At 40.9% G+C, this 22880-nt stretch overlaps 4 protein-coding genes and 1 non-coding gene across 5 annotated transcripts; 2 read left to right on the top strand and 3 right to left on the bottom strand.

Annotated features, from left to right (window-relative positions):
* Positions 1-4933: 4933 nt before the first annotated feature.
* LOC137773533 (histone H3.1) lies at positions 4934-7983 on the bottom strand. Its single transcript, XM_068558283.1, has one exon. It carries the CDS (start codon positions 7981-7983, stop codon positions 7573-7575), a length of 411 nt encoding a protein of 136 aa, XP_068414384.1. The 3' UTR covers positions 4934-7572.
* Positions 7984-8755: 772 nt separating this feature from the next.
* Positions 8756-9909, bottom strand: LOC137773534 (histone H2A type 1-like). Its single transcript, XM_068558284.1, has 2 exons — positions 9498-9909; positions 8756-8822 (listed from the first exon to the last, which is right to left on the bottom strand). The coding sequence occupies exon 1, from the start codon at positions 9904-9906 to the stop codon at positions 9514-9516; it is 393 nt and encodes a 130-aa protein (XP_068414385.1). The 5' UTR covers positions 9907-9909; the 3' UTR covers positions 8756-8822; positions 9498-9513.
* A 393-nt stretch (positions 9910-10302) lies between these two features.
* LOC137773200 (histone H2B type 1-C/E/F/G/I-like) lies at positions 10303-10755 on the top strand. Its single transcript, XM_068557703.1, has one exon. It carries the CDS (start codon positions 10303-10305, stop codon positions 10681-10683), a length of 381 nt encoding a protein of 126 aa, XP_068413804.1. The 3' UTR covers positions 10684-10755.
* A 3205-nt stretch (positions 10756-13960) lies between these two features.
* Positions 13961-14272, bottom strand: LOC137773597 (histone H4). The gene has a single exon (XM_068558393.1). The coding sequence runs from the start codon at positions 14270-14272 to the stop codon at positions 13961-13963; it is 312 nt and encodes a 103-aa protein (XP_068414494.1).
* Positions 14273-15184: 912 nt separating this feature from the next.
* TRNAM-CAU (transfer RNA methionine (anticodon CAU)) lies at positions 15185-15256 on the top strand. Its single transcript has one exon. It is a non-coding gene; the product is annotated as a tRNA-Met (tRNA).
* Positions 15257-22880: the final 7624 nt, after the last annotated feature.

Below are 22880 nucleotides of genomic sequence, written 5' to 3'. Positions count from 1 at the left end.
AACTGGATGGATGAAATTCATAAATATTAATTAGGTAATTCATAAGTAGGAAACATATAAGAAATGTTGGATAGGTAAGCAAGGCATTTATGAGATACAAAATTCAGAAGCTGTATTTACTGTAACTCATTAAGTTAGTACCTCGTGAGATGTTAGACATAGAGAAAGTAGAGCTTGTGTGTGCTACATGGATATAGAAAGTGATGAAAGAACCAAGAAGTGCCAAGTATTTGTAAGACACTAAGTATTTATGAAGTACCCAATATTTATGAGTTCTTAAACTGACCACCCATTGGTGACTCCCATTTTGGTACCATTTGCCCTCTACAGACAACATGCACATAAAAGACATGTTTGCTTGGTATGTCACTGGTGACCTCCCTAGATGGGAGGCTGTATACTCAGCCCTGCATCTCTCCAACAGAGCAAGCATGTGTTGGCTCCAAATCACTTCCATCTGCTGGATCCCTTTGCTCAAAGTCCAACCTAGTTCTCAGCAGAGAAGAAATTCAAAGGAAGGCAGGGAGTGAGAGGAGAGAGAGGGAGAGAGGAGGGTCAGAGAGAGATAGGAGAGAGGGAGGGGGAGGATAAGGGAGAGGAGGAGGAAGGGGAGGTTTCACATGAAAAGTGAAACCAAGGATTCAACTGATCTTTTGCAACCTATCTGAAATGTGTTCATTTGTCCAGTATCTTTTCCCTTGTTTCTTGCTATATATTTAAAATTGATTCAATAAAATTACTCAGGGAACTTAAATCGGTCTGTGAGACTTTATGTGCTATAACCTTGGAAATGGCCTGCCTGGTAGTGTATTTGGAGGCTACCACTGCATTAAGGTAATTTCTCACATGTCATTCTAGTTATCATTCTTAATAAGATATGGTCCCTGTTACCTAGGACATATAACATTGTCCTATAGAGCAAATAATAATGTATACAAATATAGAACAGTAATGAAGTATGCTTAAAATTGAAGGGCTTTGAGGCTCACTACCTGGGCTGAAATTTGTTGTCACCATTTACTAGCCAGGTGACCTTGGGCATTATGCAGAATCATTCAGCATGCTTCCCCATCTGTAGAGATAATACAGTAACTCTTACAGGTGACTTGCTCAAGCATATTTAGTGTTGGGACTACCCCAGAACTCTGTTGTTTCAATGCTCTGTCTACCACTATCAGGAAAGAACAGAGGACTTGTGCATAGTGATTTTAGAAGAAACACAGGTTTTCTGGAAAGAGAATTAGAGCAAGTGTGGATATCTGAGGTGACAGATACATGATACTAACTTCAGGGCCCCAGTTCTGCACAGATAAACTCTATAAACCTTCAGAGGTAGAGGCACACTGGCTGTTAACCTCTTCTTCCTGAGCCCTCAGAGACCTTGTTTCCCAGCTTCCCTTGTAGTTGGGTGTGGCCATCTTAGGCCACATAGCTGAGTTCCTAACAATGGAATGTAAATAAAAGTAGTTTGACATTTTCAGGTCTGGGGCATAATAACCTCCCACGAAGACTTTCCAAGCTCTTTCCCCTCCCAAGACAAAAGTGTTTTAGAAACACAACAGGCCCAAAATAGAGTTATGTCATCACACCAAGACTTAATTACAGTTTTGGCTTCCCCAGAAATGAAATCTTAAACTAGTCAATCAGGAATTGCCTGATCAGCACCAGTTAGGTAATCAGCCGGCCAGACCCCTGCCAAACCCTAAAGGAAAGCAACCTTGCAATAAGCTACCCACTTTTTTTCCTAGTGTAACTTCCCTGTTCCTGCTCCCTTCTGCCTAGAAAAATCTTTTATTTTGTACAGCTCCTCACAGCTCTCTTCTATCTGCTAGACTGGATGCTGCCTGATTCATGAATCACTGAACAAAGCCAATAAGATCTTTAAAATTTACTCCACTGAATTTTATTTTTTAACATGTGAAAGCAATGTTTAGGATGATTGAGACACCTGGGCTCCAGAACCACTGCTTGGAAGAAAGAGCTACCTGCTGATCTAGAACACCCTTTTTGGACCTCATAAAAGCAGAGAATAAACTTGCAATAAGCTGTAAGGTTGTCAATTGAAAAAATAATAATAATAATAACCTAAAAGTTGAGAATTATGTTATATTCAGCAGGTATATGGAGGACTTAAGCCCAGGAGACAGCCTCTCAGATAGCTCTGAGGGACTGGTCCTGAAGAGGTAAAGGAGGAGCCAGGATATATAGGAGTTTTTGAAAAAAAACAAAAACGAAACAAAAAAAAAAAAAAACAACACAAAAAAAACAAGTAGTTGGAACGTCAAAAGATTACTGTTAAAGAAAACAGCCATCTCAAGTTAATGAATTTAGCCCTTTTCTATATCTGGGAAGATGCAAGAGTCTGGGCTCACTGAAATCATTCCTTTGATATATATGTAGCTTAACTATCTAGGGCCAGTATCCTGTTTTTCTCCATCCTGAAGCCCCTCAGGGTGCACAGTTGGGGCGGTTGCAGGGGCTGATGGCTTGATGGCCGCCACATCCTTAGTTTACTGATATGGCAGGTGACATTCTTCGTCCACAAGGTTTGGGGGTTTATCTTAATACACCCTCCACCAAGGAAGGGTCCCAATCTCTATTTTCTAAAAGGAAGTTATGTTACTTGTTGCTGGATCTCAAACCTTGTAGAACCAGATGGCTAGCTACATTCTTTAGTTGGCAAAGGATAGAGGACATTTTCTTCCTCCCCGACAGTTTCATAGTTATCTGGCAAAACCTGAAGGACACCAGTTTTCCATTCCTTCCTTGAACACTACTTATTAAAAATGAAAGTAATTAATAGTTTACACACCATAATGAAAATCCCTGCATTTGGACTGCAGTCTCTCCCAATAGGAAGGGTTCAGAAGAGATGTGATCTCTTAGTTCTGTGCCAAGACACAGCTATAGCTCAAGATCTGCAGTTGAGAACATGTAACACCTTTATCATAAATAAATATTTTAATTTTGTTTTATTTTTAAAATCATGGGTTTGGCCATCAAATCATCACTATTTTGAAGGTTTTAATATAGAGTTCTATTAGCCATGATCCAACAGATAAGCAGTTTTATTTATATTTGGGGACTTATCCATAATTATCCAATGTAATCTCAGAAAATTTACTTGTTACAGTGTATAAAGCCTTTTTAGAAATATTACATTTGGATTCTCTTTTTTCTGAAAAGTAAAACGATGATGGTGATTATTTGGAACCTCAAAATATCTTACTTTTTATTTTAAATAAATTATCAAATAATTAATAGTCTTTCCTTAATGACTGGTATCCTTGAATCAGGCTGGCAGTCCTCCCTGGGATTAGTACTCATCTCTTCCTGCCCCGGCCTCAGTTTACCATCTGAATTGGGTGTGCTCAGGAAACTAGAACAATACTTCTGGGGGAAAAAAAAAAAAAAATGTGTAAAATCACTGCTGAGCTTGAGACTTGAAACTCCAGCTTGAGAAAACAGAAGAGGAACCTGGTTCTATCTAGTTGGTTATCAGACCTTCGACCATCATTCCAAGTGATGCTCCCAACATAGGACCTTCACAATCACGGTTTCTTCTCTGTGGAATGATCTTCTTACAGATGTATGAAGACCCCTCTCCTTTCCAAGCTTCATGACACTGTCTTTCATGTCTCATCTCAGTTGTGAAGCTTTCCCCACCCATCTTATTTAAAATGACAACTATCCACCACCCATCTCCCACTCTGTGGCAGTCCTTAATCCCCTTGGTCTGTTTTCTTTGTGTTTTCTTAATCCTCTTTACCTACCAAAAGACTGTTTATCTTTATTTTCTGTCTCCCACAAGAATCGTTGGTGAGCTCTGCACAGTAGGATCTTTGCCATGTTATGCATTGCTCTTTCCAGCGCCTAGAACATTGTTGAGCACATAATAAGCACTCAAAAAGTTTTTGATGAATGGATGGATGGATGAAGTAAAATGGACATATGCACATAACACAAAATGTCCATGCATTCTCTAGTGCTGGAGATAAAGTCCATGACAGGTTTATCCAAATGAACCCCTGTGAGAGGTAGTTCCCCTCACTATGCTTCCATTTCTTCATCATCATGTTTGAGCTGATAATGGCCCCCCAACCCACAGAGTTATTGTGAGGATTAAATTAAATAATCCATATAGGCACTAAATTACAGACTTTGAATTGATAAAATCATGAATCTCTTACCACCTGGACAGTTCCCAAGGCCGGTATTGTTAACATCTCTACTTGGCAAATGACATAATAAAGACCAAGAGTGCTACATGGACCTTGCAACTCAGGGGGCTTGCATTCAGCCAGAAGGTCACTAGTGACTGACCCAGTGATATAAAGCTGGATAGCTCACCACTGTTCCTGATACAAAAACCCCTTGCCTGGTTCCTGAAGACATTTGATTTTCAATTCAAATAAATCGTTTGTTACCTGAGGGTAAACAATTTGCTTGTGGCCATAAAACTAGTAAATTGAAGTACTATGCTATGAGTCACCTTTAACCCCAAATGTTTATATTTTATAAATGATTTTCTCTTTTCTCCCTAACTATAAATCCTCCAGGTCAGCTTCTATTTTCAAGGTTTGAATAGCACAAAATAAAGAAAACTAGGCCTTGATTTTTGTGCTGGAGCACAACTGAGGCCACCTGAAAATAAAGCAGAACCTGATTAAATGAGAGAGAGGGACACAAAACTCCTATGTGCAACTCCTCTCAAGACCTTCCATCTCACTCAGAGCAAAAGCCTAATTCCTTACCGTGACTTACAAGCCCTTGCATGATCTGGCTTCCTTTCATTTCTCTGCCATTATTTCCTCCTACAGTGCCCAGCCCACTCCACTCCACATAGCCACCCTGGCACCTCAACATTCCTCCTTCTCTCTCTTTTTTTTTTTTTAGAATTTATTTATTGATTGATTTTTGGCTGCGTTGGGTCTTTGTTGCTGCATGCGGGCTTTCTCTAGTTGCGGCGAGCGGGGGCTCCTCTTCGTTGCGGTGCGTGGGCTTCTCATTGCAGTGGCTTCTCTTGTTGCGGAGCACGGGCTCTAGGCGTGCGGGCTTCAGTAGTTGCGGCACGCGAGCTCAGTAAGTTGCAGCACGCGGGCTCAAGAGCGCAGGCTCAGTAGTAGTGGCACATGGGTTTAGTTGCTCCGCGGCATGTGGGATTTTCCCAGACCAGGGCTCGAACCCGCGTTCCTTGCCTTGGCAGGTGGATTCTTAACCACTGCGGCACTCATCAGGGAAGACTCTTGCTCTCTCTTTCCACAACTTCTTCCTCACAACTCTTTGCTGAAATAACTACCTCCTTACTGCCGTCATCATTGGTCACCTTATCTAAATTTCAACTCCCCATGATAATCCTTATTCTTGCTTTATTGTTCTTCTCGCCATCTTACATATTACATATGATACTTATTTATCTGATTTATTGTCTATCCCAGGGTCAAATGTAAATTCCATGAGAGCAAAGAATCTTGTCTGTTTTGTTCTCCAAGTATATTCCCAGTGCACAGAACAGCATCTGGCGCATTGTAAACTCAACAAATGTATGTGGAATAAATAAATTTAAAAAGTCATCAATGTTAAATGCTGTTTGTTGGGGGAGTAATCATGGCATCACAATTAGGTTTTAAAATAGATGTATATTAAAATGTTGAGAGAGGAAATGATATGATTTGCTTGACAATAATCAAGGCAATAATCAAGGTAGAAGAGGTATAGATAAATTTGGCCAATGTTGATGTTGAGGCTGGGTGAGAAGTACCTAGGGTCTGTTAAACTATTATTTCTAATTCCATATATTCTCAAATGTTGCATAATAAAAAAAATTTTTTTTTAAGTTTTAAAAAATGAAACAATACCCAGGGTGGGGGGTGGGGGTGGGGAGATAAATTCCTAAATAATTTTTTTTAAAAAAAAAGGCTATGGAGAAAGGCCACCTGAAAGACCAAACAGGACCTTGTGCTAATCTGTACAGGAAAGCCCAATGTGAAGACAGAGAGGTATCCACTCTCCAGGATGTTCCTCCGTGTAGCATCCCTGAAAACCTAGTAATGTCAACCACTGAAAGCAGCTACATTTCTCAATATAGACTCACATTACCCCTGTCCTCAGAAACTGCTATAAAAGCCAAATACTATTTGATTCATTGCAGTGAGATAAACTGTCATCAAGCAAACCAGAAAGTCCTCCTTTGGAACTACAAGGAAAGCCTGATTCAGTTAGGTAACTCCTTGCTAAGCCTGGAGTCCAACAGGAGCTAACCACAAGATTGGAATTTATGCAATATTTAGTCCCGGCCCTAGCTACCTATTGGAAGCACCTGAGTTTTAATAATTACTGTTGCCTGGGCCCACCTCATACAATTATAGTCATACTGATTGGACCCCAAGCAAAAATATTTTAATAAAAACTCCAGTTGACTGTAATGTGCAGTCACCACTGAGACCACTGATCCACAATGAAATCAAACTCTAGAGGCACCTTGTTATGTGCAACTGCTTGACAGAAATTTCATTCTATTACATAAATAAGTGTAGTTTGCAAATGCTTTCTCCTGGTAAGAGTTCACAGACAGGTTGTTTTCTTGATGAGACCAAAAACACCATTTTAAAAAATAGACTTCTTAATCTAGCGTTAATAAGAATCACTTGGGGTGAACTGGGTACAACGTAGATTCTGACTCAGTAGACCTGGGTTGGGTCTGAAAATCTACGTTTCTAGCAAATTCCCAAGTGATGTACATGCTGCTGGTGGTAGACCACACTTTGAGTAGTGAAACTGTAGAAGCCAGCAGGGTTCTCTGTCTTGGGTTCTGCTACCAATAAGTTTATTAGAAATCCTGACTGAGAGGTCTAATTTTTTTTATAGAAGTCAACTATCAGCAAAACAACGCCCTCACTGTTCTCTGTGTAAAAGGTCAAACATTTCGCGGGAAAGCCAAAACTGTTTCACTTTTAACTTGGCAGAGATTGGAACTGAACAAATTGAGGTCTCAGAGAAATTAGAAAGCAAAGACAAACGCTCTAGCTTCTCAACTGTCAATGCCCAAACGTGGGAACAAAGCTTTAGAAGGGGTAAACAGCAAATCCACACCCACCTTCACCCAAATTCAACCTTTTGTGGGTAAAGCAGCTCACCTTCCATACATAATCCACGTACTCAAATAATCCAACCTTCACATCACAACGATTACTGCTCCTTCCAAACTACCTAAAACACGGCTTATTCTATTGCCAAACCTACCAATCCCCCAGTCCACCTGCATGTGCTTATATTACATTTCCCATGAGACAGCTAAGTTCCTACTTTTGAGCAACTTTTGCACATAACCTACCAATTGAAGGTATACAAAGCTGCCAGAATTTAATTAACTAAAATAGTACAGACAGTTGTAAAGTTACACGACACTCCCAAAAAACAAGTTTACCTAGTAACTCATGAGGAAATCTCCACCTTAACATCCCCAACCAAAACTCACTGAAACAGAACAGACTAAAGGACAGCTATTTTAAAGAAAATGTGGGTGGCTCTTAGAAGAGCCTTTTTAGTTGGATTGAGATAGCTGGGGAAGCTTTACGCCCTCTCCCCGCGGATGCGGCGAGCAAGCTGGATGTCCTTGGGCATGATGGTGACGCGCTTGGCGTGGATGGCACACAGGTTGGTGTCCTCGAAGAGCCCCACCAGGTAGGCCTCGCACGCCTCCTGCAGCGCCATCACGGCCGAGCTCTGGAAGCGCAGGTCGGTCTTGAAGTCCTGCGCGATCTCGCGCACCAGGCGCTGGAACGGCAGCTTGCGGATCAGCAGCTCCGTGGACTTCTGGTAGCGGCGGATCTCGCGCAGGGCCACCGTGCCGGGCCGGTAGCGGTGCGGCTTCTTCACGCCGCCCGTGGCCGGTGCGCTCTTCCGGGCTGCCTTGGTGGCCAGCTGCTTGCGCGGCGCCTTACCGCCGGTGGACTTACGCGCAGTTTGTTTAGTTCGAGCCATCGTATGAAAACAACAGAAAAGAAACAAAGTCGGCAAATAAGTAGGAAGAGGTCCCCTTTATATATCCTCAGAAACGTTCCAATTGGCCTTGCGCTATTTCAAAAGCCCCGCGAAACAAAACCATTGGCTGAAGAGTCAACGCAGTGATTGGTGAAGTACTAGAGACTCTGATTGGATGAAATACTCCACATTTCAATCCCTCTTTTTGTTATAGTCTGCGACCCAAACGAACTAATTTTCTAATGTTTTAGTTCAGCGCATCTCAAATTATAAATAAGGAACCACTTGGGGATCGTGGAAGATGCCAATTCTGATTCAAATCTATGTAATGGGGCCTAGAATTCCGAGGACTACGCTTTAAGAACAGATTTACCTATATTCTTTTTTCTCCGTGGTTACTTTTTCTGAACTGAACTTAGATTCCCCTGGGCTGCCACTCCCTATCTCCACTGGGAAACCACGGGGAAAGCGACGGGCCGGGGACGACCGGCAAACAGTGCGCAACAAATGTTTGACTTTCCTATGGTGGCCAAATGGGATTTTGCTTCAGTTTGTTCCAGCAGAAATTAGTTAAGATAGCCTCCGTCATGTTGAACTCTATTCTTTTAGCCCAGTCAGCCAGTCTCTCAGAGATTTCTTTTTTACTTAACTTCACTTTGAAAATGATTATTTTCTAGTTAGAATTGTACTATGCACCTGGTGTTTACTTCTCCGAGAAAACACTCCCTTCCTCAGTGAACATTTTTCATTCCAGAAAGATCACGGTGCGATAACCTCAAGCACCACCAGAGCCAGTCCCAGGACCGCCGGACGCCATCTTTGATGATTTTGAAATTTTCCTGAAGTAAAAAAGAACGCAAAATCGCATTCTTATCTGCGGCCCTATTTTCCACTCTTAGACTGTATAAGATTCCTTCCTATTCTCTCAAGGGAGGGCACAGTCTTGAGAGCACTAGCCTGCCGTGGTCTCCTTTGCCTGGCAAAACAATAAAAGCTACTCTTTTCTACTTCACCCAAAACTATGTTGCCGCTTACTATTCGGCACGGGTGAACAGAGGCCGAGTTTCGGCAACAAGTTCAGAACTTGAAAAGCCCGCGCTGATCTGATTTGCCAGCCGTTCTTTCGTTTGGCTGTTTCAAACGTCTTAGTGACATTCTAAGCTAACACCCCCCACCCGCCTTTTCCGCAAGATAGAATGTTTCCCTTCTCGCTAAATAACCACACTACCCCAGGTTTGAAAAACGTTACCAAAACTTGCTTCTTCATCGCTGCTAAAAGCCCTTGCTTACGGTACTAACCAATCTGTTGTAAAAGTCCTGCTTCTCTGAATCACATTTTAAGCAGTCCCTTTAGATAGCAAAGATAATTTGCGATAATAATCTGTGGCGATTATCCAGTGGCTTTAACCGGGCAAGTTTCATAGACCCAGCCCAAGTTTAGTTACAAGCTTTTTTAAGTGTGAAAATGTGGACGGCTCTGAAAAGAGCCTTTGGATAAAGTTACAGACACGCACTGATATTGGGATACGTTCACTTGCCCTTGGCCTTGTGGTGGCTCTCAGTCTTCTTGGGCAGCAGTACAGCCTGGATGTTGGGCAGGACGCCGCCCTGAGCGATAGTGACTTTGCCCAGCAGCTTGTTGAGCTCCTCGTCGTTGCGGATAGCCAACTGCAGGTGACGCGGGATGATGCGCGTCTTCTTGTTGTCGCGGGCCGCGTTACCCGCCAACTCCAGAATCTCGGCCGTCAAGTACTCCAGCACCGCTGCCAGGTACACCGGAGCGCCGGCCCCGACCCGCTCGGCGTAGTTACCCTTGCGGAGCAGGCGGTGCACACGGCCCACGGGGAACTGCAGCCCGGCCCGCGAAGAACGAGTCTTGGCCTTGGCACGTACCTTACCACTCTGTTTCCCCCGGCCAGACATGACAAAACACTAAGAACAAAACAAAAACCAAAGAAAATGACTCTCAGAACACAAGAAACTAAACTATTATACTCTGCGGCGGTTTGGTAAAACAGCCTGTGCGATTGGCCGAACACAAACCTTAGCCAATCAAAAGCCAGTTCTAAAACAACAACGTTACTAATTTACATAGAGAGTTTGTAATTGAAAGGTCAAATTATGTAAGGTTGAGCTAAGGGAAGAGCCAATGAGACTTTGTAATAAAGAGCCTATCAGAGATTAGGATGCTGAAAAGACCAATCACAAATCGTAATTCTGCCATCGCTAATTTGCATACAGACCAAACAAATACTGAGGCCGGTTACTGGTGGGCGTATTTGTTTCTCGTTCGTTACCTGGTGGGGTTTTGGTTTTGCGATGCCTGAGCCAGCTAAGTCCGCTTCTGCTCCGAAGAAGGGTTCTAAGAAGGCGGTGGCTAAGGCTCAGAAGAAGGACGGCAAGAAGCGCAAGCGCAGTCGCAAGGAGAGCTATTCCGTGTATGTGTATAAGGTGTTGAAGCAGGTTCACCCGGATACCGGTATTTCTTCCAAGGCCATGGGTATCATGAATTCATTTGTCAACGACATCTTTGAGCGCATCGCGGGCGAGGCGTCGCGTTTGGCGCATTACAACAAACGCTCGACCATCACGTCCAGGGAGATCCAGACGGCCGTGCGTCTGTTGTTGCCGGGAGAGTTGGCCAAGCATGCCGTGTCCGAGGGCACCAAGGCTGTTACCAAGTACACCAGCTCCAAATAAGCTTGCTTCCTCTCTAATAACTCAAGGCTCTTTTAAGAGCCACCCACATTGTCTCTTAAGGGTCTGTAACTCAAGACTTCAAAATTATATTTATGTATGACCATCAAGGAAAGAGAAAAAGCTCTGAAAGCTTCGGAAAGTTACTCTTTCGTAAGAGACGTTTACATTTATAAGAGAAATATCCCTTTTGTATGGGTGTCTCTTACTGTACCAGGAAGAGGAGGATGGCCGAATCTGTTATCTATGGAAAAGCCCACAACTTAAATCTGCATAACAACGTTACCCGTGTTTCCTGTGCTTTTCCTGGTTGCCTCCCACAACTGACTACCCATCCCCATCGTTTTTAGTTTTTAGCTGAAGATGGTATTTAAGGTGGTGGCCGCAGCCATTTTGTCGATTTTCTGTTTTTCTGGGACTCTCCAATGTATACAGGAGATACACGTTGTTACCTTTTGTTTTTCTCCTGTCAATCTGTCTTCTATAAATTACTAGGCCAGCCAAAGAATCTAGAAGGGAAGAAGGGAAAAAAATTTCTTCCCTACATCTACACAGTGATTTTTGTGAACATTAAATAAATTACTATATTTTGAATGGTGATTGTGAAGAAAATTCCCTAAACTCCACATATAATTAAGGCATTCATTTCTTGCTTTCCGAAGTTAATTTTAAATACATTTTAAAATAATGTATTCTTGAAAACAAATACATAAGTATATTTGAGAAATGGATAAGCATGGTTTAAGGGGAAATCCCCCAGCATAAGATACAGTCCTGACTGCCTCTTTGAATGCTAAATCTGGGCATCTTACTTAAACCCTCTGTGAGCATTTCCTTCTAAAATGGGAATAATAATTAGCAACTACTGTGTGGCATTGCTGGGGTGATCAATAAAAGAGCACAAGTACTCAGGGTGGTGACTGCACAGAGAAGGTCTTCTAAAATATTAGCTGTTGGCTAAAGCCTCTGGTTGAAGTGCTGGGAAGCTGCTCTTAGTCCTGCCCAATTTAGAGTCTCAGAATCTTGAAGCCATAAACAAGGCAGTAGACCGGAAAGCCTACTAGCATTTAACACCAATTAGGATTCCTTGTCTGGCAGTGTGAACAATCCAAACCACTTCTAACAGTCCAAGCCCCTCTTTGAAACCAGTTCTTTCCCCTGAACTGTTCTGAGGACAACCTAGTGCCTGTGACTGTAAGTCCTCCCTGCCTTTGATGGCCAATTCAAGCAACATGTGCCTTACTTTCCAAGGGCCTTCTCATGCCTCACTAGGATTAGAGGTACCTCTTTTAATAGTCAGATGTGTTGGGTTATAAAGAAGACCATATAAGAACTACTCACCTCCCTCCGCCCAACCACAATACTTCCTTTCTACATCCAGGCTTTCCTTCTTGGTCTTCCTTCCATTTGGAACTTCACTTTCTCAATCTTTTTTGCCCTCAAGCATCACTTATGAGTAAAGCCTTCTATGACCATATCATTTAAAATGTCACCTCCTTCCTCCATACTTTAATGCTTTTCCCAGCTTCAGTGGTCCTCATAGCACCATCTTACATACTGTTTTACCTGTTTTGTTTGTGCCCCCTCCAACAAAATATAAGTTCCATGAATATAGATATATTGTTTTGTTCACAGTTGTTCACTGCTATGATTCCATAGCATCAGACAGTGCCTGGTATATGCCATGTGCTCAGTTTTGTTTGTTTATTAAATTATCATCATATGAATTTGTTTCCTCAAACCAGAGCCTTAGCTCAAATAACATTTGATCCTTTTCATATTTAAGCACCAGAGCCCGTATCTTTAAAACAGATGAGATTACAAATGACTCCATTGATTTCTGGCTCGCAAAGTATCACCCTACAAATTACTTGCAGGCCACAAGGAGGAAAAACCTGCTTTTACAAAGAAACTAATCACCCTAAACCAGTAATTGATCTATCATATCGAATCTTGATAGCCCCGACATCAAGTGCCTCTGATGTACAATAGTATTTACATACAATCATCTGTAACTGTTCCTTGAAAAGAAAATTAACGTGAGTTCAGTCAAGTCTAGGGAAAATCACTTGTAGGGCATTCAGGGTACAGAAGTCAAGGAAAATAACCCCATCAGGAAACAAGCCAAACCAAGACATCCTATAGGCCAGGTCTACAGCAAATCAATATCAAAAAACTAAACGAGATCAAGGAGGAGAGGAGAAAACTTGTAGATTAAAAGACCTGAGACAAAAAAAAAAAAAAAGAGAGAGAAACCTGAGACTGAAAAGGCGTGATTGGATCCTCCTAAGCAAACCAGATATCTAAGACATTTTGGGGCATAACTGGGATTTGTTACTGTGAACCCAGTATTAGATATTAGGGAATCTGGGTTTAGTTTGGCAGTGATTATATGGGAGCTTTTTTAAAAAATAAAAAAATAGTGCGTACTTAATTTGAGGTAAAATATACTGATGCCTGTGTAGTATTTTTTTAAAATCATGTCTACTTAACTGTCAAGCTTAGGTGACATTTATGTTGTTCATTAAGTAACATACTTCCTATCGGCTTTTTAAAATTTTCTTAATACTAAGTCAGAATATAGTGTTCTCTATGCCTAGCAACACGTGCTAGCTTTCCCCGCCTGTGCATTTTAATTTTACCCCCAAAGCACTGGTACAAGGGTTTTAAGTCTGCAGAGCCGAGCAGCAGGGCCACACTCCAGCACAGCTCAGGAGCGCGCCCCCGCGCAGGGGACGACCCGCCCCACTCGTAAATTCGCCTTTGTTCCGGGCCCCGCTTTCCAACACGGACGCAGTCTTTCTTTGTTCCTTGTCCTCGCCGCCATTTTGAGCACGGACCACAGGCGGGGGAAGGGAGCCTCGCATCACTACATTGCGGGCAGTGTAAGCCGACTTCTCTCCAGTATTCAAGCACTATGCATACACGACTTCAAACTTGAAATACACCAGAACTGAAATGGAATCTTTCTAGGGAAGACAGTGCTCTGCGAGTTTCTTCACTGCCCCACGAAACGTTTAAAATGCCCAAACTTATACCCGAAACCACTTCCACAAAGCAGGAACGTACACAGATCAGCCAACTTCCGCCCTCCTAAAATGTGAACTATAAATTAGAAAGCGCGAAAAATAACTTTTGACTAATTAAAAGTAAATGAAGTACACCTTATAAAAACCAAGAAAAACCAGCAAAAAGTGCTAGCTCTTTCACCGAAACATTTGGGCGGCCCTGAAAAGGGCCTTTGGTGGTAAAAGATGTTAAATCGCTGAAAACGGACGACCTAACCGCCGAAGCCGTAGAGGGTGCGTCCCTGGCGTTTGAGGGCGTACACTACGTCCATGGCGGTGACGGTCTTCCGCTTGGCGTGCTCCGTGTAAGTGACCGCGTCCCGGATTACGTTCTCCAAAAACACCTTCAGTACCCCGCGGGTCTCTTCATAAATCAGACCAGATATGCGCTTGACCCCACCTCGCCGGGCCAGACGCCGGATGGCGGGCTTGGTGATACCCTGGATATTGTCACGCAAAACCTTACGATGGCGCTTAGCGCCCCCCTTCCCCAATCCCTTACCACCTTTGCCTCGTCCAGACATGATAATACTGCTCTGACAACTTTCAAAACAGCGACAGAAACCCCGAGGCAATTCCCTTATATGAGCGGGTTTCGGACCGAATTGAAGACTGAAAGCGCGCTCGCCGGCACTTTCATTTAGCCCTCCGGCCCCTCTCCTCGCGGCTCAGTTCTCGATGACGTCATGATGACCTAGTCCCCGCTCACCGAGTGTGCCCTTCACGGAGTCTCCGGCAGGTTCTCCGTTCCTAAGTGGGACTTTTCAGACCTATTTAACAGCTGCGTCAGACTAAGAAAGTTAACATTTTTTTTTTACTAATTATCTTTTGCTGCTTGGGATGTTTTGGAACGGTTGCTCAGGAGCCTTGGCCCACACGACCGGAACTGCTGCAACCTTCGCTGGAATGCGGAGCCCCGCTTTGCCCCCAAGTTTACGGTGCTTTCAGCATTACTCCTCCCTACAACAAACTCCCTTCAAACCGAAACCCCCGCTCCGGAGGACTTTAAAAACTGCAGGACTTCACCCTCTCCATCACGAAGCCAAGGGAAATCTGACCAAAAGGATTTTCTTCCCAAAGGCGAATACATGGTTGGTTAGTGATTCTGTGGTACAATTCTCGCCCGCCGCGCGGACGCCCGTGTTCCTTTTCCTCTTGTTTTCGTTTCCTTCCCTGTTTATTAAAACCTGTAATTCTCATTTAATTATCTAACCACCCCTCACCTCTGCGCCCAGTAACTTAACTCTGTTAATGTTTACTTTTCTACTCCTCGTCGTTTCTTCTGATTCTGGTAGCGACATTATTCCAGAGACTTGGCAACTTGTAGCCAAGGAATTGAAATAAATAGGCGCCTTCTTACAGTCTTCTAAACTTAGAGGCCAAGTCGCCTCTGAATAGAGTTAAGTGTGTTATTAGGAGGGAGGTTGGCAGGAGAGAGCAGAGTGGCGCAGCGGAAGCGTGCTGGGCCCATAACCCAGAGGTCGATGGATCGAAACCATCCTCTGCTATTTTTCCTTCTGTAGTTAAAATTGTGTAACCTTGTTTCACAGTAAGGAAAGAAAATAAAATGGCGCCCCACCCTTTTTTTTTTTTTTTTTTAACTTCTGGAGCTAAAATGACTCCCTGAAAATAAACGTGAAACCGTTTACGTGATTTCTTGTGGTTGCCAAAGTAACCGTGCTATTTTATCACGACAGTTCTCGTTGCCCTATGAAGCTGCGAAAATGCTGAATTAAACTGAGGGCAGGGGTGGAAGCCAAGATCTTGAGTTACATTTCCTTCTATAACATAATTCAGAAAGCACTACTTTTAGGTAATTGTGGCCATGTGGTTAAGGTGATAGACTAGAAATCTCCTGGGCCATCCCGGCCCAGATTCTTTGCAACTACTAGAGTTTTAATCTTTGGAGTAAATAAGTAGCAGTTTGGGACAGAGTGCAGAGTTTGGGTGCCCATGATTGTACTTTGACCTGAGAAAACCACTTCGGCGGCTACTGGTAAATGTGTCTCTACGCTCTACCTTGCTTTACAATCTCTAACAGAACTATTCTCTATGCTCATTTTTTTTTTTAATTTTTAAAAACATTTTATTATAGAAAACAATAAAAACAATAAAATATAAACAAAAATAGCAGTATAATGAACTCTTCTGTATCCATCATCCAGGTTCAACTCATAGTTAATCTTTTTTTTTTTTTTTATTTCTAAGATATACATTTTAAAGTAACAACTAGAATTATGACTTATAACATTATACCAGAACATATAAGATTTTTAGAAATTTCATGTAATGTCTCAAACATATTAACATATTTCCATACAAATAACCCAATGAAAGTTTACTATTAGTTGTTTTGTTTGTTTGTTTTTATACTGCAGGTTCTTGTTAGTCATCAATTTTATACACATCAGTGTATACATGTCAATCCCAATCGCCCAATTCAGCACACCACCATCCCCACCCCACCGCAGTTTTCCCCACTTGGTGTCCATATGTCTGTTCTCTACATCTGTGTCTCAACTTCTGCCCTGCAAACCGGCTCATCTGTACCATTTTTCTAGGTTCCACATACATGCGTTACTATACGATATTTGTTTTTCTCTTTCTGACTTACTTCACTCTGTATTTCAGTCTCTAGATCTATCCACGTCTCTGCAAATGACTCAATTTTGTTCCTTTTTATGGCTGAGTAACATTCCACTGTATATATGTACCACAACTTCTTTATCCATTCGTCTGTTGATGGGCATTTAGGTTGCTTCCATGACCTGGCTATTGTAAATAGTGCTGCAATGAACATTGGGGTGCATGTGTCTTTTTGAATTATGGTTTTCTCTGGGTATACGCCCAGTAGTGGGATTGCTGGATCATATGGTAAATCTATTTTTAGTTTCTTAAGGAACCTCCATACTGTTCTCCATAGTGGCTGTATCAATTTACGTTCCCACCAACAGTGCAAGAGGGTTCCCTTTTCTCCACACCCTCTCCAGCATTTGTTGTTTGTAGATTTTCTGATGATGCCCATTCTAACTGGTGTGAGGTGATACCTCATTGTAGTTTTGATTTGCATTTCTCTAATAATTAGCGATGTTGAGCATTTTTTCATGTGCTTCTTGGCCATCTGTATGTCTTCTTTGGAGAAATGTCTATTTAGACCTTCTGCCCATTTTTGGATTCGGGTGTTTGTTTCTTTAATATTGAGCTGAATGAGCTGTTTATATATTTTGGAGATTAATCCTTTGTCCGTTGATTCATTTGCAAATATTTTCTCCCATTCTGAGGGTTGTCTTTTCGTCTTGTTTATGGTTTCCTTTGCTGTGCAAAAGCTTTGAAGTTTCATTAGGTCCCATTTGTTTATTTTTGTTTTTATTTCCATTACTCTAGGAGGTGGATCAAAAAAGATCTTGCTGTGATTGATGTCAAAGAGTGTTCTTTCTATGTTTTCCACTAAGAGTTTTATAGTGTCCGGTCTTACATTTAGGTCTCAAATCCATTTTGAGTTTATTTTTGTGTATGGTGTTAGGGAGTGTTCTAATTTCATTCTTTTACATGTAGCTGTCTAGTTTTCCCAGCACCACTTATTGAAGAGACTGTCTTTTCTCCATTGTATATCTTTGCCTCCTTTGTCATAGATTAGTTGACCATAGGTGCATGGGTTTATCTCTGGGCTTTCTATCCTGTTCCACTGATCTATGTTTCTGTTTTTGTGCCAGTACCATATTGTCTTGATTACTGTAGCTTTGTAGTATAGTCTGAGAGTCTGATTCCTCCAGCTCCGTTTTTTTCCCTCAAGACTGCTTTGGCTATTTGGGGTCTTTTTTGTCTCCATACAAATTTTAAGATGACTTGTTCTAGTTCCGTAAAAAATGCCATTGGTAATTTGATAGGGATTGCATTGAATCTGTAGATTGCTTTGGGTAGTATAGTCATCTTCACAATATTGATTCTTCCAATCCAAGAACATGGTATATCTCTCCACCTGTTGGTATCACCTTTAATTTCTTTCATCAGTTTCTTATAGTTTTCTGCATACAGGTCTTTTGTCTCCCTAGGTAGGTTTATTCCTAGATATTTTATTCTTTTTGTTGCAATGGTAAATGGGAATGTTTCCATAATTTCTCTTTCAGATTTTTCATCATTAGTGTATAGGAATGCAAGAGATTTCTGTGCATTAATTTTGTATCCTGCAGCTTTACCAAATTCATTGATTAGCTCTATTAGTTTTCTGGTGGCATTTTTAGGATTCTCTATGTATAGTATCATGTCATCTGCAAACAGTGACAGTTTTACTTCTTCTTTTCCAATTTGTATTCCTTTTATTTCTTTTTCCTCTCTGATTGCCGTGGCTAGGACTTCCAAAACTATGTTGAATAATAGTGGTGAGAGTGGACATCCTTGTCTCGTTCCTGATCTTAGAGGAAATGCTTCCAGTTTTTCACCATTGAGAATGATGTTTGCTGTGGGTTTGTCGTATATGGCCTTTATTATGTTGAGGAAAGTTCCCTCTATGCCCACTTTCTGGAGAGTTTTTATTATAAATGGGTATTGAATTTTGTCAAAAGCTTTTTCTGCATCTATTGAGATGATCATATGGTTTTTATTCTTCAATTTGTTAATATGGTGTATCACATTGATTGATTTGCGTATATTGAAGAATCCTTGCATCCCTGGGATAAATCCCACTTGACCTTGGTGTATGATCCTTTTAATGTGTTGTTGGATTCTGTTTGCCAGTATTTTGTTGAGGATTTTTGCATCTATATTCATCAGTGATATTGGTCTCTAATTTTCTTTTTTTGTAGTATCTTTCTCTGGTTTTGGTATCAGGGTGATGGTGGCCTCATAGAATGAGTTTGGGAGTGTTCCTTCCTCTGCAATTTTTTGGAAGAGCTTGAGAAGGATGGGTGTTAGCTCTTCTCTAAATGTTTGATAGAATTCACCTGTGAAGCCATCTGGTCCTGGACTTTTGTTTGTTGGAAGATTTTTAATCACAGTTTCAATTTCATTACTTGTGTTTGGTCTGTTCATATTTTCTGTTTCTTCCTGGTTCAGTCTTGGAAGGTTATACCTTTCTAAGAATTTGTCCATTTCTTCCAGGTTGTCCATTTTATTGGCATACAGTTGCTTGTAGTAGTCTCTTAGGATGTTTTGTATTTTTGCAGTGTCTGTTGTAACTTCTCCTTTTTCATTTCTAATTTTATTGATTTGAGTCCTTTCCCTCTTTTTCTTGATGAGTCTGGCTAATGGCTTATCAATTTTGTTTATCTTCTCAAAGAACCAGCTTTTAGTTTTATTGATCTTTGCTGTTGTTTTCTTTGTTTCTATTTCATTTATTTCCGCTCTGATCTTTATGATTTCTTTCCTTCTGCTAACTTTGGGTTTTGTTTGTTCTTCTTTCTCTAGTTTCTTTAGGTGTAAGGTTAGATTGTTTACTTGAGATTTTTCTTGTTTCTTTAGGTAGGCTTGTATAGCTATAAACTTCCCTCTTAGAACTGCTTTTGCTGCATCCCATAGGCTTTGGATCATTGTGTGTTCATTGTCATTTGTCTCTAGGTATTTTTTGATTTCCTCTTTGATTTCTTCAGTGATCTCTTGGTTATTTAGTAACGTATTGTTTAGCCTCCATGTGTTTGTGTTTTTTACGTTTGTTACCCTGTAATTGATTTCTAATCTCATAGCGTTGTGGTCAGAAAAGATGCTTGATATGATTTCAATTTTCTTAAATTTACTGAGGCTTGATTTGTGACCCAAGATGTGATCTATCCTGGAGAATGTTCCGTGCGCACTTGTGAAGAAAGTGTAATCTGCTGTTTTTGGATGGAATGTCCTATAAATATCAATTAAATCTATCTGGTCTATTGTGTCATTTAAAGCTTCTGTTTCCTTATTTATTTTCATTTTGGATGATCTGTCCATTGGTGTAAGTGAGGTGTTAAAGTCCCCCACTATGATTGTGTTACTGTCAATTTCCTCTTTTATGGCTGTTAGCAGTTGCCTTATGTATTGAGGTGCTCCTATGTTGGGTGCATATATATTTATAATTGTTATACCTTCTTCTTGGATTGATCCCTTGATCATTATGTAGTGTCCTTCCTTGTCTCTTGTAACATTCTTTATTTTAAAGTCCATTTTATCTGATATGAGTATAGCTACTTCAGCTTTCTTTTGATTTCCATTTGCATGGACTATCTTTTTCCATCCCCTCACTTTCAGTCTGTATGTGTCCCTAGGTCTGAAGTGGGTCTCTTGTAGACAGCATATATATGGGTCTTGTCTTTGTATCCATTCAGCAAGCCTGTGTCTTTTGGTTGGAGCATTTAATCCATTCACGTTTAAGGTAATTATCGATATGTATGTTCCTATGACCATTTTCTTAATTGTTTTGGGTTTGTTTTTGTAGGTCCTTTTCTTCTCTTGTGTTTCCCACTTAGAGAAGTTCCTTTAGCATTTGTTGTAGAGCTGGTTTGGTGGCGCTGAATTCTCTTAGCTTTTGCTTGTCTGTAAAGCTTTTGATTTCTCCATCAAATCTGAATGAAATCCTTGCCGGATAGAGTAATCTTGGTTGTAGGTTCTTCCCTTTCATCACTTTAAGTATATCATGCCACTCCCTTCTGGCTTGTGGAGTTTCTGCTGAGAAATCAGCTGTTATCCTTATGGGAGTTCCCTTGTGTGTTATTTGTCGTTTTTCCCTTGCTGCTTTCAATAATTTTTCTTTGTCTTTAATTTTTGCCAATTTGATTACTATGTGTCTCGGCGTGTTTCTCCTTGGGTTTATCCTGTATGGGAGTTGCTGCGCTTCCTGGACTTGGGTGGCTATTTCCTTTCCCATGTTAGGGAAGTTTTCGACTATAATCTCTTCAAATATTTTCTCTGGTCCTTTCTCTCTCTCTTCTCCTTCTGGGACCCCTATAATGCGAATGTTGTTGCGTTTAATGTTGTCCCAGAGGTCTCTTAGGCTGTCTTCATTTCTTTTCATTCTTTTTTCTTTAGTCTGTTCCACAGTAGTGAATTGCACCATTCTGTCTTCCAGGTCACTTATCCGTTCTTCTGCCTCAGTTATTCTGCTATTGATTCCTTCTAGTGTAGTTTTCATTTTAGTTATTGTACTGTTCATCTCTGTTTGTTTGTTCTTTAATTCTTCTAGGTCTTTGTTAAACATTTCTGGCATCTTCTCGATTTTTGCCTCCATTCTTATTCCGAGGTCCTGGATCATCTTCACTATCGTTATTCTGAATTCTTTTTCTGGAAGGTTGCCTATCCCCACTTCATTTAGTTGTTTTTCTGGGGTGTTTTATCTTGTTCCTTCATCTGATATGTAGCCCTCTGCCTTTTCATCTTGTCTATCTTTCTGTGAATGTGCTATGCTCATTTTTTAAATATATGTGTGGACTGTTTTATAGTTTTCTCTCTCTCAGAAAGGATTCCTATTCATATATTTATGTGTTAGATACTGTGCTAGGTGCTAAGAAAAGGCATTAAGTAGCCTACAGTGTAGACATGCTTTTAAACAAGTAAATACGTATGTATAGTGCAAGTATGTATAGTACAGATATTTCTTTAAAAAGATTGTACATTAAGTGCAGTGGAAACAAGGGAAAAGGATGGTTGTTTCCCGGTAGCCCTATGACCACCTAGTAGTTGGTGATTCGCTGGAAGGAGTCACATGAATCAACATTTACCCAAGGTTAAGATTTATTACAGCAAAGGAAAAAGTGCAGACACAAAAGAAAAAGATATACACAAGGAAATACTGGAGAAGGCTTTCTTGTCCTCCATCTTCAGGGATGGCACAGATGCTCTTTCTTGCTTGAGGGGAAAAGTCATGGAAAGCAACACACCAGGCATGGTCAAAAATTATTTTGACTGGATTTCCTTGCCGATAATCTTCTCAAAGATGGAGTCTTCAACAGACTGGATATATATATATATATATATATATATATATATATATATATCCATTTCAATATGTATATTCACAATGTTATGTATGTATACATATAAAATCCTAATTTGACCACTCCAAACTTGGATGTTAAGTGCACAACTCAAACTTAACATGTCCAAACAGAACTTATCCTAACCCCACACACACCACCCCCAAAATGCTCCTTCCTCTCCTCCTGTGGTGGTCCGCATCTCAGTAAATGGAAACTGTTGTTAAAGCAAAAAATCGTGGAGCTATGTATGACTTCCCTATTTCTCTCACACCCTCAATCCAATCAGCAAATCCTTCAAAACATATCCAGATTTCAACCACTTCTTACCACTTCCACCAACACTACCCATGATGGTTTAGCCACCATCTTCCTGCTTCCAGGAAGAGAGAAAGAGAGAAAACAAGTCCATGTTCAAATATTTTCAGGAGAGAAGGATCTTGTTAAATAATCTCCACCTTAAAGATAATCTCAAAATTCAAAAACGTATGTATATGAGAAATTCAGCACATTTTTATTGAGCTCCTACTATTTGCCACATGTTATTCCGTGGACAGGGAAGAAAGACTGTGTGAAAGGGCCCGTTTCTGTACTCCAGAAAGCTGCTAATTTACTAGTCAAGAAAAGCCAAGACCTACCACAAATAAGCCAGGAAGGCCAATGCTCCCAGGGTCTAGAATTTAAGAAAATTAAGGAAATGCCTAATGTGTAGACGAATAATGTTGACATTATCTTCAAACGAGGCGCATGAGGTCATAGAGATTCACTGACAAGCTTAAAAGAAGCCATCCAAAATATAACTTTATATCACATCATTGGGCCAAGCCCTCTACAAAACATTATAAATTCTATAAATATTTTGACCATACAATGATTTTATTGTAACACGTTTTTGTGTTGATTCATCTATTAAATGTAAAAATTGTCACAGTCAAAATTTTTGTAATTCTACCGTAGTGCTTATTTCTTAATATATGGAAGCCTCAAATAATAGTAATGGCACTGGACTCCCCTAAACCCTGAGAAACCCCCCCCCCAAAAAAAAGCATTCTCTTTTCAAACAGATAGAAATATACTGTGAAAAGTGCTTTGATGTCACATTATGACAATCAGGGAAAATACCAGAAAACCATGGGAAAGGGGAAATTGTTATGCCTGGGGGCCTGCAGATATCCATGCCGGGTGACAAGAAAGACAA

The sequence above is a fragment of the Eschrichtius robustus genome, chromosome 12, assembly GCF_028021215.1.
Source record: "Eschrichtius robustus isolate mEscRob2 chromosome 12, mEscRob2.pri, whole genome shotgun sequence".
Lineage (NCBI taxonomy): Eukaryota > Metazoa > Chordata > Mammalia > Artiodactyla > Eschrichtiidae > Eschrichtius > Eschrichtius robustus.
Note: the sequence above shows the minus strand (reverse complement) of the source record. Positions and strands in the feature narration are given on the sequence as shown.

Excerpts from the sequence above, each read along its gene's own strand:
- LOC137773534 (XM_068558284.1), bottom strand. The coding sequence starts at position 9,906 with ATGTCTGGCCGGGGGAAACAGAGTGGTAAGGTACGTGCCAAGGCCAAG.
- LOC137773533 (XM_068558283.1), bottom strand. The coding sequence starts at position 7,983 with ATGGCTCGAACTAAACAAACTGCGCGTAAGTCCACCGGCGGTAAGGCG.
- LOC137773200 (XM_068557703.1), top strand. The coding sequence starts at position 10,303 with ATGCCTGAGCCAGCTAAGTCCGCTTCTGCTCCGAAGAAGGGTTCTAAG.
- LOC137773597 (XM_068558393.1), bottom strand. The coding sequence starts at position 14,272 with ATGTCTGGACGAGGCAAAGGTGGTAAGGGATTGGGGAAGGGGGGCGCT.